At 38.7% G+C, this 20,200-nt stretch overlaps 1 protein-coding gene across 1 annotated transcript; it reads right to left on the reverse strand.

Moving 5' to 3' along the window:
• Positions 1 to 762: 762 nt before the first annotated feature.
• pibf1 (progesterone immunomodulatory binding factor 1) lies at positions 763 to 19,737 on the reverse strand. Its single transcript, XM_087803045.1, has 18 exons — positions 19,345 to 19,737; positions 18,740 to 18,840; positions 18,122 to 18,320; positions 17,928 to 18,047; positions 17,674 to 17,807; positions 16,146 to 16,254; positions 15,949 to 16,068; positions 15,816 to 15,877; positions 15,596 to 15,721; positions 15,416 to 15,514; positions 9,915 to 10,080; positions 8,835 to 8,985; positions 7,682 to 7,772; positions 6,825 to 6,927; positions 3,014 to 3,144; positions 2,180 to 2,264; positions 1,052 to 1,228; positions 763 to 878 (listed from the first exon to the last, which is right to left on the reverse strand). The coding sequence occupies exons 1-18, from the start codon at positions 19,594 to 19,596 to the stop codon at positions 831 to 833; spliced, it is 2,274 nt and encodes a 757-aa protein (XP_087659171.1). The 5' UTR covers positions 19,597 to 19,737; the 3' UTR covers positions 763 to 830.
• Between the last annotated feature and the right edge of the window lie 463 nt (positions 19,738 to 20,200).

Raw genomic sequence — 20,200 nt, forward strand, 5'->3', positions numbered from 1 at the left:
AATAAAGGATATTTTAACTATAAAAAAAAGAGTTTCATTTTTGACAAATTTTGTGATCAGTTAAAAGGCAATTAATATGTCTTTAATAGATCTCAGACTCTATTGTACTCACCAGTATGTGTCTGTTTGTACAAAACTCTCTTTTCATTTAATATTTACATTAGAAAATGTGATTAAGCTGAATTGAAAACTTGTATATACTCGTTGTATAATTAAAATGGGGCGTGACTACAGCTGGCTGGAGGAGGAGCGCAGCCATTATTACGTAATAATGGATTCCGCACTCGTAACCTCTCGTTCGCCCGTATTTAAGACAGGCAAAAACTTTTAACTAGTCAATAGGTTGATGGGGACAGCGCAGCTCAGACACAGTGGTTAGCTTTTGGCCGAGAAGTTGCTGGTTAAACCCAGATCTGGATATGATTGTGACCTTGCAAGATGCCGATTGTTCCTGATTGTGAGCTGTCACACTCCCATCAGAATGATTATGAGCAGGACTGGGAGGTTTTGAAAGAAGTGAATAAAAAACCTTCACCATGAGAATTAAGAGTGACTTACAAATAGAAAAATGAAGACAACATCGACAAAGATGGATTTAAATGATAGTTCACCCAAGATTCAAATGTCACTAATTTTCAACTCTCATGTGAGGTTGGGATTATTTTCAGAGTAATCTGTTCTTTATAGAGTTATAGACAAAAATGTTTGCTGATCCAAATACCAGTCGCTAAATTAAAATGAACACTCTGGAAAACAAAAACCTTGTACTTTAGAATTTATTATAAATTAGAAAGGAAACAGTGATCCATGAGTGTAGAGAACACGAATCATTAATTTTGCTTCGTCCTCTGGTGCCAGTCCGGGGCTTTGGTGTTAATCTAGGACATAAAGGAGGAGACGTTCAGTGATCACACGTACATCTGTGGAGACTACATGATCAAGGTGAAAAACACTAGAAATGACAGGAGATTTTTTTTCTTTGTCTGGACTTTAGTCCAGGCAGGTTCAAGTGCGTGACTCATGCATGGGTGTTACCGACTCTGTCACTTACAAACACTGTAGGTTTGGGCTTGTTGGGCGACTCTTCCGAGGTCCTGGTGCTTCTTTGAGTCGGCCGTTTGCCCGCAGATGAGCTCCTGGTACCTGTTTTGCCAGTTTCCAACAGGTTTTCGGCGTCTCCTTCTTTGGAGTTCATTTTGATCAAGACCTGCTTCATCATCGCCAACTCCTGTAAATTCGTTTTTTTGTAATTAACACAAACTTATTTTGAAAACAGACAATAATTCTCTTATTTAATTTTCGACTCACGGTGTCACTAAACCTCCCAAAATATGCTCTGCCCTGTCGCTTAAAATTAAATAAACAACCCAATATTCAATATGTTAAATAACAGTATTTAAGTAAATAGTGTCATTTGCTTTTTTTTAAATTTACTTTTTCTTTTTTGCATCTTGATGCCTTGTAAAACATTTTATAACTATCATTTTGATTTTATAAATTGATTAATCAAATTATTCTACACTTGAAAATTCATGCCCAAGATGGTATAGTTTCTAAAAACTGTATTATTACTGTTATATTACGATATATACTATAAGTGTTTACGTGCTTCTTTTTTTATTATTTCTATTTTGTCTTTATAGATGTGTGTATATATTCACACAGTATATTAAATGTATTTTCTTTACGTTAAAGAAATCTCATAACAGTTTATAAATAGCTATAAAAAGAGAAAAATACATAGGATTTAGTTAGAGCTAGGTGTACATGGAGTTCATTTCAATCAGGATTTGAGTTTTTGTTTCCTGGATCGTGACTAAAAGGCTGGAGGGTCTTCGAGGGTGGCAGCAGGGCAGAGGGGACGGCTTCAGGCAAATCAAGCGCTCTATTTATCACTCCTGAAGACATGAGCCCAGGCATGTCAGTCACACGCACGCAGATATAAACACACGCACACATACACACATACCGATGTCTGGGCGCACACACACACACACACACACACACACACACACACAGACTCACTTGTGGCATCCCAAACAGCCAAGTTAAGCAACAGCTGTCTATGACTTGGCAAAGCAAACGGCGAGCTGAGAGGAGCTCGTCCATGTTGACAGTTTTTTAAGTTTCACGCCGCTTCTGTGGGAGAACGAGAGCGTACAGAATGTGTCGACTTTACCTCTTCGTGGCTGAGGAGTCGCTCCAGATCGGCAGCCATGTTGTTCTTCACCTGCTGCAGTGTGTAGCGCTCCTTGCTCAGGGAACTGCAGTGACACACACACGGAACCACCAGATCAAGAGAAACAACAAACGAAGGGGAAAGTGTTGCTTAAGACGAGAGATCGATTTTGTCAAGAGGAGTTTCCTGATGCTTAGTCTGTCAGGTCATCTTGAGTTTAATGTGGCGTGTAGGGGTCAATGAGGTCGTATAGTTTGAAAATAAATGTAGAATACACATGCCTCAAAAAAGGTAGTGTTTGAATGACATTTTGTCAATGATAGAAACCAATAATTTTAAAGAACCGTATAATTAAGTATCAGTAAAACAAGTCAAGATGCCACCCAGTAGTACTTTTGCTCAGCGATTTCATACCAGGAGTGTCAGATCAAATTTGATCTAATTACATACAATTACTAATGAGAGCACAAACTCCTTTGCATCGGACCATGACTTAAGCGATCATTTGTGGGGAGTTTTAGAAAAACAAACTCATGGGCGTTGACATATTCTTTTCTTACCTGTGGCCACAAGTTGTTGTAGGAAGCAGCAACAACAACTGTCGATTGAAATCTTTTACAGATTAATGATGGGTGAACAAAGGTTTGAAGAAAAAATAAATGAAAAAATGTAGATTAACAAAGAGTTCATTGAAGGTCGTAGAGAAAGACGAAGAGATAGAACCATGGGTGGGGAGGAATGGCCGACTGCCATGATGATGAAATCATCAAACAAAAAGTGTGTGTACAAAGACTTGAATCTAGCAAGCTGTGGATTTTCTTCACGAGTGTGTACCTGACGTCATCCTCAAGTGACGATACCCTCTCCTTCAGGACTCTGATGTCTTCATCTTTTCGCCTGACGCTCTGGATCAGGTAGCTGTACGGCTGCTGCGCCTGCTCCAACAGTTGGTTGGCTGCAAGCAACTGAAGAGCAAAACATATTACGCAACATTCGCAGAAACAATTAACACGCAGAACACATTGTATTCACACCGATGGTGCAGCAAAACTGTCCAGTCTCCGATAAAAACAAATATAAATGTTGAAATGTTCTTTCCATTTTAAACTGTTTTGGCACCTTTTTTTTTATTCCAATGCACAATTGTGTTATCTCTGGGTCAAGGTGACCCGATGGTCAAAAACAAACATGTTTGAGGTATTCTTTGTGTTGTCTCTGGGTCAAGGTGAACGAACTCCCTGGCCTTAAGAAATACATATGCAGTGGTGAAGGTTGTTTAGTTTGACCAAGAGACAACACCAGGGATATCACAACACATTTGTTTTTCGTGCCTTTGAGTCACCTTGACCCTGAGATAACACAAGGGTTAAATGCACAGATATCCTTAAATCGTGGAACTTTTTGTAACCTAACTTTGTCTGAAGGAAAATGCAAGGAAATGTTGTTCTGGATGCACTTATATGGCAATACAGTAAGTCTAAGTGAAAGCCAAATCCATCATATATTTCAATAAACACCAGACAATAAAAACATGCACCTGCATCTGAGGCTCAAATGCGGAGTCTTAAGGATTGTTCAGTATATTTTTTGGATTAGAAAGTTGTTTAAGGAAATGCAGTTTTGTAGATTTCATCAGCGCTCACTAAAATGGTTTACTCCTAAAGCCAGGATCGGCACCTTCCTGTGTGAAGTTAATAGTATGATTTGCATCTACAGCCCAGTATTAGAAGATCTTCTTCTAAAGTGAGGGATTGCATCAATTTTGCATGAGGAGTTCCTGTTTCTCTTAAAACTAGTTTGAACTGTAAAACAAACGACTAACGACCGGCTCGTCATGACTGTGGCATCTCCTCTTGGACAACTATGATCAGACCTTCCATGTCTAAGGCCACGGTGTGTAACCACGCTTTCCTAAGGGGCCACATATTACCGTGACGTACCGTTGAGTCCAAGAGAAATAAACTTCTGTCATTGTTAAAAGGCAACTAATGTGAAAACCCAACTCTCTGACTCACAAATATTGAAGTCTTCCTCTCCAAGATGCAGTCCCTCATTATGACCATGTTTTGAACTTATTACTTTATAAAGTTCTCCCTCCTCTGAAATCTGGGCGAACGATAGGTTACAAGAGCAGAGTCCATTATAAGGTAATAAATTCTTCACTCCTCCTCCAGTTGTCCAGTTGTAATCACGCCCCGCTTTGTCCCTTAGAAGTGAACACTAACAGGATTGATAACGCGTTGTGACAAACCTTTATGTTTTCAGTGGGCGGGGCTTAAGATCATTTACTAATGTCAGTATTTCAATGAAAAGAGAGTTCTGTACAAACAGACACATACTGATGAGTACAATAGAGGTCCAAGGTCTATTTAAAAAACACTTAAAGCTAGTTCTGCAGCAGGAGATAGATCAGAGATGATTGTAATAAAAAGGCATGCTTCTTAAGCATCAAAACCTAGTCAAATATTGTTGTGAAAAACTATTTCCAAATGTTTTTTTAAATGTGTGAGGGAAGCTTCCAAACTAACACAACCCTGCACATGTCCGAGAATCCCAAAATAAAATGTTAACTATTTGGATATGAAATGTATTTTAATGCTTCGACATCCTTTTAACCAGTTTTGTGTCCGAGATAAACCCGACATTCAATCATGTCAGCACAGAGCTCCCAGAGACGCCTGTAAGCACGGACGGACAAATAAGGTCAAATCCAGACGCATTTGGAAATAATAAAAATGTTTTACGGCCCCTTGAAGGTTCGTCTCCATTTCTATTAAACATACCAGGCGGATGTGATAAGGTGGAATCAAACTTATCTGTGTCGCCATCAAGGGAGCTTAAGTGCTCATAAATACAAATAAATCTTTCTGAGAGATAATACGTACGTGGAAAAGCATTTAACATAGTGGTTAAAAAATGCTTTTGTTAAATAAGTATCATATGAGAATGAAGTCTTACTTTTCTTTCCTTACTTGACAAATAAGAATAAATGATGAAGCAAGTGTCATTAGTTAAGTTACTCATTGACCTCCCAGCACAGTGATGAGTAAAAAAAAAAGGGTGTTAGACGTGGAGACAATAGTGAGTCCGGTCTGTGTGGGTGGTTAAGTGGTTGACACCCATACAGGAGTTGGTGCATAATTTTTCACTCTTTTCTTTCATAGTCAGTGAATCATGAGGTATTTCAGACCTGTGCTACTCAGTCTTAGCAAACACATGAATGGCACATCTGCCCCACCTCTCTTTGATGGATTGTGAAATAGAAACGCTTGCTGTTGAGGAAAGAAAGGGAAGAAAAAAAAAAAGAAGTCACCCTTTCTCATAATCGGGCATGAGTCGCCGACACGTGATGTACACGCCTGGACTTAAAGTGCACGTACCCGAGGCCGTCACGCTTCTTTGCTGCTCCGTCTGACTGAGTCAACGGCAGTGACAGACATGAGTATGATCTGTTGTTTTCAATGTCTACTCTCACCCAACAAGTAAACTCGTCCTGGAGCTAAAGAGCCAACAGTGCAATAAATATTCTTGACTAAAACACCTAGAGAGAGACGACAGATCCTTAAAAAGTTGTGTTGAGCTCATTACTTTTCTACGTAACTAGTTGATGATAAAGTTTTTGATGTGACATCGTGCCAATGGAAGATATGTTTCCCATTTACAGAGGAGCCATCTAACTTCAGATATTACATCTATAATTATGTATGATTTGCATGAACATCATATTTCACATACCATTTACAACCATTTCTATTGTAGTATGGAAACAAAAGTGCTTCTTCATGACAAAAGCATTTGACGTTTTTTTTTTTTTTTTTTAATCATTGTGGAAATTGAATTAAATTACTTAATAATTCAATATCTGAGGTTAAGTTGTGTTTTCCGAAGTTGATCTTGAGCCCCGCCCACTGAAAAGACTGTTTTTCTGGATTTAAAATCTTGTTTACCATAACCACGCCCAGTCTGCTGTGATTGGTCAGACATCTAGGTGCCTCACAGCGTGTCATCAATCCCAGAAGTCCCCACCTCCAAGGGACTCGTTGTATAAACAAAGCAGGCGTGATTACAGCTGGCTGGAGGAGGAGTGAAGCCATTATTACGTCATAATGGACTCCACTCTCATAACCTCTCGTTCGCTTAGATTTCAGACGGGGGAGAAATTGATAAAGTAATAACTTCAAAACATGGTCATGATGAGAGACTTAATGCATCTTGGAGGAAGACTTCAACATTTGAAGCATGAGAATGAGTCAGGAGAGTTGGGTTTCCACATTAGTTTCCCTTCAAGTTAGTAAGTTAAGAAGTAAGTACTCAGTCCTTCACCTATAAAATGAAGTTCAAATGAATATATTCATTTAATTGCAGGTGACTTCAGGTAGGATTTTAAACTTTGATTCCAGTCTCCCATTATATCATCACACAGATGTAAAAGCAGCTTGTAATTAATAATTATGACTTTTATTACATTCTTGAATTACCATAATCCGAGTGGCTGCAAGGCTTTAGCGGTTTCGGTGGGAAAACAAGTGTGTTACCGGCCCCAACTTGCCGCGCTCCCATTGAGAAAGAATGAAACTTTTAATGTTTTCCTAATGATGGTCCTGTGGCAGGAACACACTGCTCTGTGGTTTTTGTTTGCGCTTACCTCTTCAGAGACCCGTCCTGCTTGTGACTTTTGTGTCTCCAGCTCTCTGCTTAGTGACGTGTTCAGTCGCTCGAGCTGCAGCACCCTGCGGGCCAGGTGAACGCTGCCAAGACACACACACGCAAATACAAACACAGGTAAGGGGATCCCACAACAAAGAGGTAAAAGATTGCATCACACTTTTTACTTTCTCCTTATGCAGCAGACCAGTGCACACTTTTCATTTCTAGCTCAAATAAGTAAACATAACATTGTTTGGTTTAGGATTGAACCTTTAATATTGTCTGTCAAAATAAATTGAAAAAATATCATCTTTACATGATCTTTTAGTATTTCTTTGTTTTTTTTAAATGTACATAATATGAAAATATTTTTATAACTTATTTTTACAATTCAATTGTGTAAAATCCTTACTCGCAGCATTTTAGAGCCGTTAAATATTTTATCAACCAAGACTGCAGTGATTTGTTGGTTCGGCTTCATTTCACGTTGATATGGTTTTAAGCAAACACTTATAATTTCAAAACAAAGATAAAGAGATAAAATCTTGAAAATAAAATCAAGGCATTGTAACTTCATGTTAAAAAAAGTAGGTCTAATTACATGAATTGTTTGTGCGGTAATGAAACAGAAAACAATCCAGGCAAAGTAAAACATTTTCTAATCCGGAGCGATTTCCAGTGGAGCTGTGGTGAGCCTTTAAGGCTTTACAGAAGGGTTGATCAAAGGACGGGTAGGAAGGACAGGAGCACACCAAAAAGTCTGTTGGACTCGCTAGCAAGCATTTAAGATTGAAGTAAATAAACACAAATAAACTTCAGCACGTGTTATCGGTGTACCTCTGCTGTGTCCCTCACCTTTGTTTCAGTCGTCTCTTAGCCGTCGTGGGGACATTTGCACCATAACCGTATGAGAACAGAACCCTCTCCGCCTCGTCTTCATTCTCAACTAGCAGGTAAAAAAAAAGTTAACTTTCCTTAAAGGGCATCTAATGTGAAAACCCAACTCTCCTGACTCATTCTCATGCTTCAAAAGTCTTCCTCTCCAAGATGCAGTAAATTTCTCATCATGAACTTATTACTTTATAAAGTTCTCCCTAGTCTGAAATCTCGGCGAACTAAAGGTTACGAGAGCGGAATCCATTATGACAATACTGGCTTCACTCCTCCTCCAGCCAGCTGTAATCACACCCTGCTTTGTTTATATAAAGAGTCCCTTGGAGGTGGGGGCTTCCAGGATTAATGACACGTAGTGACAAACATTGATGTTTGACCAATCACAGCATAGTGGGGGTGGTTATGGTAAACAGGATTTTAGATCGCGAAAAAACCAAGCGTTTTCAGTGGGCGGGGCTTAAGATCATTTTTAATGATAATATATTTATTAAAAGAGAGTTTTGACAATTAAATAAACACATAAGTTGCCCTTTAAAGGCCCATTCTAAGCCCCACCTACTGAAAATTATTATTTTCAGGAGATTATATATCATTTACCATAACGACACCCACTCTGCTATGATTGGTCAAGCATCAAGGTTTGTCACTACGCGTCATCAATCCCGGAAGTCTCCACCTCCAAGGGAATTCTTTGTATAAATAAAACGGGGTGTGATCACAACTGGCTGGAGGAGGAGTGTAGAGGAAGTTCTTCGACATTTGAAACATTTAAAAACCCATCTTTCCTGACTCACTCACATGAGCTGCCCTTTAAAATAACACATACCAATGACATTTACTGTACAAGTGTGCACAGCTTATATTTGACTGGCAGGTGGATCATGAAGAGGTTTAAAACTGTGTAATGATCCATTCTAATTATTAGTAATACATTTTAATTAATGTCTAAAATGAAACAAAGATAATAAATATTGTAATTACGGATATTTCCCCGCAAACTTATTTACATTTATTAAAATGTTAATCCATCCTCTAATTAATTATCAACAGACACATTTTACTGACTTCAAATATACAATATATTAAAAGAAGACAACTGTGCTCGTCCTCTTACTTTCAGCTGCCTGCATGGTCACTTGGTCCAGCTCTTGTTCTAATTTTTCATAAGTTTCCAGCCGAGATGCCTGCTCGGCATTCTGAGCGTGAAGCTCCGCCAGCCGCTTCTCTGATGACGTCTGCAGACTGTAAAACTCTCGAGTCAGGAGCTGAGCAGACGTGAGAAGACACAGAATGGAGTCGTTTCAGTACCTTGCAGTAGGCAATGTCACTTTCAGAAACATGATATAAGAATATATATTTGCATTCAAAAAATAGGGATTTATCGTTTGATATTGAGGCTCATCAAGTCTCCGTCTCACTGTTTTTAGACATTTAAGCTTGTTAGTCTCATAAAAGCAAGTGGTTGGTTATTTTCAAGAAGGGTTGGTCTTTGCACCCTATGGTGTATGACTACAAGCTCCAAACTGCACAGAGCAATGGGTGTGTAAAATAACAAACAATATGATTTGTCCGTGTTGTTTGCACTTGGGGAGTCACGGGGCCCTGTCACCGGTTCAGAACTGAAAACAATAATAAGACTGTAACTAATCCCATGAACCAAACAAACACACAAACAAAAATACTAAAAACAACAACAAAAACATCACTTAACTATGAAGTTAATGTTTTTTGGGGGGATCGGGAATAAAAAAGGAGACGGACTAAGAACTGTCCTCTCTCTGCTTCCTCTCAAAGTCTTACATTTTGTATGATTACAGTAGACTATACGACTGTATTGAGGCATAGATACATGTAGGGATTGAAAAACAATGATGAGCATTCACAACAACTTGGCCTCCCAAATGTGGGAGGTGGTCATAATGTTTTAGCTGATTGAATTTTATAATTTCAAGTTATCTCAAGACACTTTACAGTTTATGTAAGTCTATATTGGAGAAAGGAAAAACAGAACCCAGGTCCCAAGAAGCAGAACCAGACTGGCCTCTCTCCCTGCTTTGACCAGCAGGGAGGGTGGTGTTGACAGATGGATGGATAAAGGAGTGAGGGAGGATACAGTGAGAGAGAAGAAGACAGTATAGAGTAGGGCAGCAGAGATGATTCATGAATGACAAACATCTGGGATTAAAAAAGTTACCTCAAATTTCTTCTGCTGTTTCTCACACTCCACCTGGCATTGGGCCAGAGCCTTCGAAGTCTCCTCCTTCACCATCTCGGCTCGCTCGGCTTCAAACGAATGCAACTTGGCCTTGCTGGACAATTCAGCCACTCGGCCGTCAGTTCCGAGCTGGAGTTGACGAAACCTGCAAAGTTGAAAGTGGAGTTTGAGACAGTGAGGTAATGATGACTGAATGTCAAACACGACTCCGGGCATCTTCCCAATTATAATCTCTCTCAAAAATTAAGTTTGAAAATCTAGCATGAGAGATCATTTACATTACTTCAACATTTTTATGGTTTCGTGTTTTTAATGAGAAGAAGAAGTCGATCATTTGGTGCGGGTTCCTCCCTTTTCTCGCCATGGCTCGCAGCTATACTGGGACTATTTGATCTGCTGTGATTGTAGTTGGCAGCCACATGAAGGTGTTCATCTCAAATGTTGGGTAATAAGTAAATAGACAAAAAAGACGAGTGACACCATTACACGTCCAGTCAAGGGTAGATCATGTCATTGTGGCTTGCACGCAAAGGCAAAAAAACCCCAGCATTAATCATTAAGAAAGTCAAAGATAATTACAAGCATTAGTCATTCAAGTTACATTAAGCCTTCACGTACAGCACATACCATACATACAATACCTTGTTCATTGTAACTAAATTCAACCCTTAATATCACTATAATATGAGTTCACATCTAAATTACTGATCATTAACAGGAAATAAAGAAGTTATTAAAGATGAAATTTTGGTTCAAATAAGCCATCATGCGTATGCACAATGAGCGAAGTATAAATAATAGTCTCTTTTAAAGTAGAAAGGAAACATATACTAGTATTAATAGCATCCTAATTTCTCAAAAATAAGTATTAATACTTTCCCCAGTAGAAAAAGATAACCAGTAGTACAAAATGTTGATGTTATAACAATTCAAATACTTGAAAATTAAGTAGCCACTTTATAATAAGGAACATATTCACAATTACAAAGACTTGTTTTTGAGTCATTTTGATGCTATTAATACTTTTATAGTTTTTTTACTTAAAAAAGACAGTGTTGGTGAATTACTTATCTCATTATACTTACACTTAAGAGATATATAAAGAGAAGCTAGTTTTCAACAAAATGAATGTTTAATGACTTCTTTATTTCCTGTTAATAACCAGTTATTAAGGGGTTGTTCATCTTGAACTCATGATATTAAGGGTAGAATATAGTCACAATGAACAGTGAGTTAGTACTTTAAAATGGTTACCAAGTGGCTCATTTGCTGTTAATAAAGATATAAATATGTAGCTTATACATACGGTTTTATTAATCGTTTTTGGTTTGTTTCGGTTTCACTGTGGCAAATATAGAGCTTGCCCAAAAGGAAAAACTATCAATTTACCAATGTTCCTTCTCTCACCGACTGGTCACAGATGTATGCTACAGTGACTAACAGATTCAATTCTAATGATTCACGGACAGATTATTTTGCTCTTCGGACATTGGGAAATCAGACTGTAAAAGCATCTTGATTTCCCTTTGGAAATTATGCCTCAAACTAAAATGAATATATTGGATTTTTTTTTCTTCCATTTATCAAAGACACCAAGAAGATCCGATATCTCAGAAGAGTTTTTTGGCCGCTGTCTATGCACCTCCAGCTTGTGGTTAATGGGCCAGAATCTGGACCAAATGTTGAGATAACATCTCGGCTCTCGCTAAAGTGGCCAGGGAAAGAGATTCCTACGATTCTTTGATGACACTGTTGCGCCTGTGGCAATGGCTGAGCGTCTAGATAATAATAACGAGCGAATAAGAGACGTTAAATGCTCAACTGGTGCATCTCAAACACGAGGCGTAAACACCTCTGGAATCCGAACCTCTTCCTCCAACGTCCGTCCCTGACACATGGTCAGTTGGAAAATATTAATAACTCCGATTACAGCTGACCTGGTAGGATTTCATCATCCGCGGAGTTCTCGAAATGAGCGACATGCACATGTGCGCCGCATTGATCTGTCATTTTATATCCTTTTCTGGTTTGCTCAGAGACACAGATGTCAAATATGATTAAGAGAAATATTTTTGTTTACACGTTCTCTTAAAAAGGTCATATACACAAAAAATGAGGATGGACATTTTTCTAATTCCAATTCCGACACGGAGGAGGATCAACTGCTAGGGGCAAATTGCTCAGGTCTGTAAAAGATCTGCCGAACCTGTTCCATAGGTCCCTTTGGTGTAGAAAAAAGTTTACAATGAAAGACATGCATTTCCACTTGTTGCCAGAGCTACAAGCATCTGATGCCATTTCAGGCTCGTCCGCCTCATTCTTCGGCCCAAAAATAGGGGCATGCGTGGGGTTAGGGGTTAAAGGCTTGTGGCTAGCATCTGTCGTTGCTGGCTTGTGCCTTAAAGCAGAGAGGGAATGTGATCGCAACAGAGGGAAAGAGTGGAAGGGAGAGTGCAATGTCCCAACTGATGAACTGTGTGCGTTTGTGTGTGGAAAGTCCAACAGCTGGTAGTTTGGATCTAGAAGTATGATTGGCATGCAGTAGTAAACCTTGATATGGACACTGCTGCTGCTTCTGGTCGACACTGAATCATCTGTGTGTGGCCAACAACAACGTTCATAAGAGTTGAACACAATCAATATTTTGGTTTATCGCTTGCGAAGATGACAACAAGATACATTTTGAAAGAATGCTGACGTGAAAAGAGTATTTGATCACCTCACATGCTTGTCGAGACCATTACAAATAGATTACATTGGTTTATATATAAACATGTCAAAAAGTAAGATAATCAAGTCAAATTTATAGTTAATAACACAAACCACAGCAACCAGTGGACAACATCTAGTTTACTTGCGAAGATCTTAATGACAACGTCTTAGCCATTCTGGACTGCAAAGTAAAAGTGGAGGCAGACAGGTGCCTCAATGTCGAAGTATAGGCAGGTGCATTTGCAAATATCTGGTAATACAATATATATCACAACACAGGAACAACGATACAATATTGCGCTAGCATAGGAATATGTATTTGTAGTATGATCCAAGTGTTGTAGAATTTACAGACCACATGACTCTTGATGAAATAGTAACTACTTTCCTTTTTTTTGACGACAGCACTAGGATGCTTTAAAAGCTGCTGTCCAGCGTATCCTCCCGTACTCAGTCATTGCCAGGATTTCATTCTTCCTTTAGCTGGGGAGGACATAATGACTGCCGCCATATTGGGGTTGGAAGTTTTACTGCAACACAAGGCTCACTTGGAACTGAATAAACTTCTCGGATGATAGGTGAAATGTCTTCCAAATAGATTAAACCTTTTGAAAGAGGGGAATCCTCAGATACAGGTTTGAACACGCAAGATGAAGATTGTCGACAAAAAAGCCAAATGTAAACCAATCAGATCTCTGGTGGTGCCAAGCACTGTATTGCATGTATTGCACTGATTGAGCAATACATGGCTGAGAAGCGCCGTCAGTATGATCAGACCGACACGCCATCTTGTTCTACAATTTATATCTTTGTAATCACAATGTCAGAAAGCTGCCACCATAATTAGAACATAAATCACGCGCCGTGAAATGTACTCTCATATTTTAGGCGGACAGCTACGGCGCAGTTCAAGCAAGGTCACATTAAAACGGAGACACATTACTGTAAGCCAGTACGCTTCTATTATTCATTCATTCACTCAGTGACCTGTGAAATAAACAGTGTCTAATCTACTCAGAACAGACATCATTAAATAATTAAAGCCATTTATGAGTGTAAATGTCATCTTTCAGAGTGAACCTATTGTTTCTTATCATGTTTATATCCATTTCTGTTAAAGGTTTTGCATCAAGAGCAATATTGAATAGTTATTGGACTTTTGTTCCAAGAAGAGTAAACAATAAACAGTAAGTAAAATTATTTCTTCAAAACTATTAATACGCAAAACTAATTGTTTACAAAAATGAATCCTATAATTCACTTAACTTCACATCTTGTGTCTAATTAATACATTTACTATATGGTAAAATTGTATCTTATCCTTCGATATAGCTTTGTTGTGGTTTTAAACACCAGTCAAATTTTAATTTAAAGTACTCTTGTTTTTTACGTTTTACTTGCTTAATAATATTTATATATATTTTTTAACTTTATCTTCTGTCTAATGTTTTTTCCTCTACTTACGTCTCATCCATCTACTTCACTCACTGTACATTATATACAAAACAGATAATCACTATTCTTCATTCTAAGTCAATGTATCATTATTTTAATTTCCAATAATTGTTTGCAACTGCTTTTATTATCTCACTATTGTAGTCCTCTTTAACTTTCTTTTTGTTGAAAGCCAAATATTTGTGTGACTACAATAGCCTTACATAACATGAGTGACATTTTTTGCACCACTGTGCAAGAGACAATAAAGCATAGCTTGAAAAAAGCTCCAACCGGACCAGCAGCATGTACTACGAGTAGACCAGTGACAGATCACAAATCAGAGCAAGTCCTTTGCTCGCAAAAAAATCAAGTTCAAAGCAGCTATTTTTTTGTGAAAAGTAAGGAATCACTTTTACTGTGATTACGCGTCTGCAGACTTGGACATGATTAACTGTCACATATCTCAACTAACTGGCCTGATCTATCTTGAAGGTTTAACGTTGCCTTCAGGCAAACGTTTTTCAACCTGTCGGATATTAAAACTCAAACTAGGAAGAGAATTGTCGTGTCAACATCTACCTGCTGTAAAGGAATGAATCCTACACGAGCTATAGCTAGAACTCGCGGATAGAAATAACCAGAGATATTTAAAGCCAAAATGCACACTGCTGTCCACACAGATCAGATGATGGACAGAACGATGATCACATTTTTACAAAACTAATCATACAATTGAAAGAGTTTATTGATCATGCAAGACTGTCTACAGCTGACAGTGTGCTTGTGCCCTGCTGTGTGTTTAACATCTTAACTTTTAAAGAAGACTTTTTTGTAGTTTCCAGGAAACTAAAAAGAGAAAAACGCCCCAACAAGAGCCTTTTTTAAGATAAATAAATGCTGTGCGGAGGAGCCACTAGATTACAGCTACACTGGGTGATTTCAAAATATTTTTTTTCTATCATACTACTGACTTTGAACAACAAAAAAGGCTGGACTTATTTTTAAAATTGCTCTACAGACCCTTACGTTTGCCTCTATTGTTAATACTTGAGTTGTCTCTGGGTCTAATAGACTATGTTGAGCAGACGGCAGACAAAAAGATGCCAACCATAAAAAACAACCAAATTCAAATACAGAATCTATATTTTTATATTTATGATCATTTATTGTTGTTTTTTAAATATTTCATTCTTTTATTCTGTACTGACAACACAAAAAAATACTATGTTGTGTTTACAACACTGGCAATTAGAGATTCTGATTCTGAAATAATGTTTTTTCTTGTCTCAAGATTTAGGTAGAAATGTTTGTGATATAAAAATGAAACTCACTGCTCCAGCAGTCGATCATATCTGCTCTGAGATTCTCTTTCAGAGACAACAGCTCGCTCCTTCTCCATAACTGCACCATCTCTGGCCTCCCGCAGGTTCCTGTACACACACACACACGTTTGGTTCATTTTGAAGTTGGACAAAGTTTTTATTTCAAAGATGGTTCCCCTTGTCAGCTACCTGTTCTCGCGTTCATACATCTCTCTGCAATTTCTCTGCAGGATGTCAATATCCTGACTTGTTTTAAGTCTGATTGTCTCCAGATCCTCCCTTCGCTTGGACTCGTACTCTGACTTAGAGTGTTCTCTGTGGTACAAAAAACATTATGAGGAAAAAGAAATGTACATGACAATTCACTAAAATCCTTTTGTATATAGTAGGAATGTTTAAAGAGCAGGACCTGGACACCACAAATTTCTCGTAGGCATCCTCTCTGGCCTTCTTGGCATCTTCTAGTTGAACCTTTATTGAAAGAAGAACAGTTAGATCAGGAATTAAATGATGTTTCATTAAATTAAAGGAAGAGTTTAAACCTGCAGCCTCTCTAGTCTGTCTTCTTCATGTGCACAGCGAACACTCAGCTCCATGTTCTGCCTGTGCAAGTAGTCTTTATCCTTCTGCAGCAGAGTAACCGACTGAGTCAAGGTCGCCACCTGCAGGCCACATAGAGAACAACAACAACAATGATCACGTCTCCTGTAGCTTGTATGAATTGTTCATAATAAATTACCTCTTTACTGAAGCCGTCTCTTTCCTGTGTCACAGCTGTGTGGCCCAAATCTAGCACCGTAACTCTTCTCTTTAACTCTTTCAGTTCAGCTTCGAAGTTGTCTCGCTCACTGGGTGGATGAGAAAATATAATGAAGAAACATACTCTATTTTTTTAATAGCCAATAAGTGGTCCGTATTGATCCAACGTGACCTAATGAAAGAGCAGCAGTACTTGTAACAAGACTTAGAGGTGTTTAATGCATGTGTAGATAAGGATCCTGAAATATTCCACATCAACCAGTGAGCTTCAGAGATACAAGATCACAGATGGATTCAAGCAACAGTTCACACAAAAGTCAAACTATATATAATATTCTACACACCCTCATGTGGACTAAGGCTTGGGATTATTTTCAGTTCTTTCTTTGAGTTATAGACAAAAATGTTTGTTTATTTTAATGTAGCGACTGGAGCTCAGTTGTCTTCGTCTTCATCTTCGTCCAAAAAGACACTTAAAAATATCCAAATACCTCCATACTGCTCGTCTGTAAAGTCCTTCTTGTATTGAAGCCTCAACATTAGGAATTGTGCCATGAAACAACTTTAAAATGTCTTTATTTGTCTGAGCGGAAGCTCCAGGTTTCTCAGTTCCAGCTATGCTTATCCTCACTCAAACATATTGCAAGATTTACGCTGATGGACAAGTAGCTTCCGCTAAAAACAAGGTTAAAATATAAATGTGTATGAATTTTCTTCTGAAAGAAGTCCTCATGTCGAGGAGCATAAAGGACATTATTGTATATATCTTTAAGATCAGTAAAGAATCTATCTAATGTCTGTCAACCTGCCAACAAAATATCTTTTAAAAAAAAGGGAAGAATGGCTCTTGGTTAAATGTTGATGTTGAGATAAGGAAAAGATTATTAAATTGTGGTGGTGTTCTGAATTACCATCGGAAACCAAAAAAACTTTTGAAGAGTATGTCACACTTTGAAGAGAGAACTGTAATACTTTCTTATTTCTCACTGACTGACTGGTGACAGTTGCAGAGAGGAGATCATTCGACAAACTACTGTCCATCATCTGAACACTGTCATCAGTGAACAGAGAAGCAGATGAAGTGCACGAATGCTCATCCCCAGATGCAACACTAATAGAATCAGGGACTCAATCATTCCTCGTACTGTTAGATTGTATAATTCTGAGTTTGGGGGCAGGAGAGGAGAGAAAAGATGATTATATTCTATGTTAATCTTTGTATTCTTTGCCTTTGTTATTTTTCTTTGATCTATATTCTTTATCTTTAGACTTAGATTGTGTCATCTTGCACTTTATTTTTATAGTAACTTGTTCTTGTTCTTATTTATTATGAATTTATCATCTGTGGTGCTGTGTTCTGACTGGAAAAACAATTTCCCGAAGTAGACCTCCAGAGGGATCAATCAAGTTCTATCCATCCATCCATCCATTTCCTCTACTACTACCAGACTGTTAAACAATAACCAACAGGTAGTCTATAATATTAAAGAGTGTAATAAACTACCAACCGCTTGATTCGAGGATAGTTGTCTCTGCAATGGTCACCGTCTTGAATCAGCCGTTTGGTGTCGGCGAGTTCCAGAGTCAGCCTCTGACAGCTCAACTCCTGCTCAGTGCGGAGTCGTGACTCCTCTTCGTAGCTCTGCGTAAACATGCAAAGGAACACTCTCTAGGCCTGGGACACTTTGGTGTGATGTTTTCAGCAAAAACACTGGCCAACAAAAATAATTTAATGATAGTGTTTAGAATGGTTATGACTCACTTCCATCAGACACTTCATTTGTGTTCGAAGTCTCTCCACCTCCTCAATTAAACCACTTTTCTTCACATTTAATTCCACCACCTGAGTTCGAAGGGGAGCCACAGCCTCATGGAAACGCACCTGAGCAGGCCATAGGAGAGTCAGAAAGAGTGGTGGTGCTGTAAGCATTATAAACATCTCGTGGTGGAACTCACAGCAACATATTCTTGGATGGACATTTTATCCTCAGACGTTCCTCGCAGCTCCTGGTATCTTTCTGTCGTGATTTCTAGATCTCGGAGACACTGACGCAAATCACCCGTGCTCTCACACAACTTCTGTTTCGACTCCTCGGCCTGCTGCTGCCACAGTCGGACTGCCGCCATCTCTTGGTTTCGCAGAGCCTGTTGCTTCCTGGAGGAGACATGGATGGAAAACAAACATCAAATGTCAACATTACTTCCTAGCCAACAATTTAAACCCTTTGTTAGTTTATAAAAAATATATATATACTGTATCTGCCAGAATGTATCAGAAAAACGTAATTTTTTTGGCACAAGCAACAGATTGTGGTGTTGGTCTGGCCATTTCAAGCTTTCTTGTCAAGGTTTGTGTCCTCCTGGGATCCAAGGGTTATCAGGTACGTTATCAGCCACAATGCCATGAACAGGTGTTTAAAAAACAATTATGATTTACGTTCTAGTCATTTTTTTTCGCCTGTGAGGATAAAAGGAAAAATTGCTTTTTGCCTCCATAAACATTTGAATTGTAAACATGTTTTCTGACAGAAAGGCAAAGTTGTCGAGTTATCTTCTTCCTATAAACCACCTGACCTGTTTTCCTCTTGTCCAAATTTAAGCTGAGTGTCCAATTTAAGACAAAGCACTTGTTTATGGTGTAGAGCGTCGTTAAGTTGGTCTTCCAGCTCCTCAACCTGAGAAAAAAAAGAAAGAAAATTGAAGTACAAAGCTCTATCAATCCATAGGGTCAACACCGAGTCTGGTTCTGCTTGAGGTTTCTGCGTTCTAAAAGGACGCTTTTCCTTGTACCGTCACACTGTGATTCACTCATTGTTGACTAGCTGGGATCCGCTCTCTTCAATATAGTCTTAATTAAACTGTAAATTGTCGTGAGATCACTTCTGTTATATGATCCTTTAAATACAATTGAATTGATAGTTCTTAAACATTAAATAATTCAATTATAATTTAACAATTTTTAAGGAGATAATTGAAAAACATCAGAAAAGAGCGTGAAAAGTGTTCTGCTGGAGAAAACAACTTTTGTTCTGATGCAGAATCCTGATTAGAACCAGACCTCAGTATCACCAAAAAATGAACTGAGGGCAGCGTGAAATAAGTTGCAGAAGTATGAATCCAATATATTCAAAGATTGAGTAGATTTTTCTAAATCCACCTCGTCAAATACATTGAAATACCTTGGCCATGTAGTCAGCCTTCATGTTGTCTATGATGAGGTTTTTCTGCGACAGCTCGATCTTCAACAGCTGCACGCCTTGCAGCAGCTCCTTCCTCTCGATCAGCTGACGGGTGACTTTCTGAGAGACTCGTTGCTCGTCCGAGGAAGACACGTCGTCGTTGGTCGGTCCGGTGGTCTCCAGACTCACGTCCTCCGACTCCAAGTCCAGAGAGCAGGAGACGTTCACTCGCTGCTGCTGCTGCTTCTTCATCTCGTCCACGTCGTCGCTTCGCAACACTTTATCTTCTCTTCAAACAACACTAGCGTGTGGAAGCCATTCGAGATGAAGGGAATAATAGTAGAATGTTGGTAGGAACGGTTTGTTTTGAATTCCCGCTCCAGGATGACAGACAGCCGCTTCTGACGGACTCTCTTCTTCTTGTTTTATTACGGTTGGCAAACAACATACAGGTGCTTCACTGCCACCTACTGGGATGGATCGGAATCTATTTTTCATAATCCGCCTGGTTCTTTCTACGAAACAGACTTTCTTAGTCTTTGGAATATTCTTTTAAAATTTCGTATACTGACAAAATATTGAGGATTTTCTTATTTGTGAATCAGGTCCCAAAACATAGCTTCACAAGACGCTTCGTTTTGGTTCTCTATTTTAATACGTAATAAATGAAGATCTCCTGAGTCTGAAGAGACTTTGTCGAAAGACTGAGCGTCTCTGGAAGTCCACTAAACTTGAGGTGCACAGACTTCACCTCAGGGATCTGATGTCTTCTTACAATGAGATGGGTTTTTCCCAATGCATTTAAACATGCCATTGTGGAGCCTCTGCTCAAAAAGCCAGGCTTAGACCCAACTGA

The sequence above is a fragment of the Callionymus lyra genome, chromosome 11 (assembly GCF_982586985.1).
Source record: "Callionymus lyra chromosome 11, fCalLyr1.hap1.1, whole genome shotgun sequence".
NCBI classification, from domain to species: domain Eukaryota; kingdom Metazoa; phylum Chordata; class Actinopteri; order Syngnathiformes; family Callionymidae; genus Callionymus; species Callionymus lyra.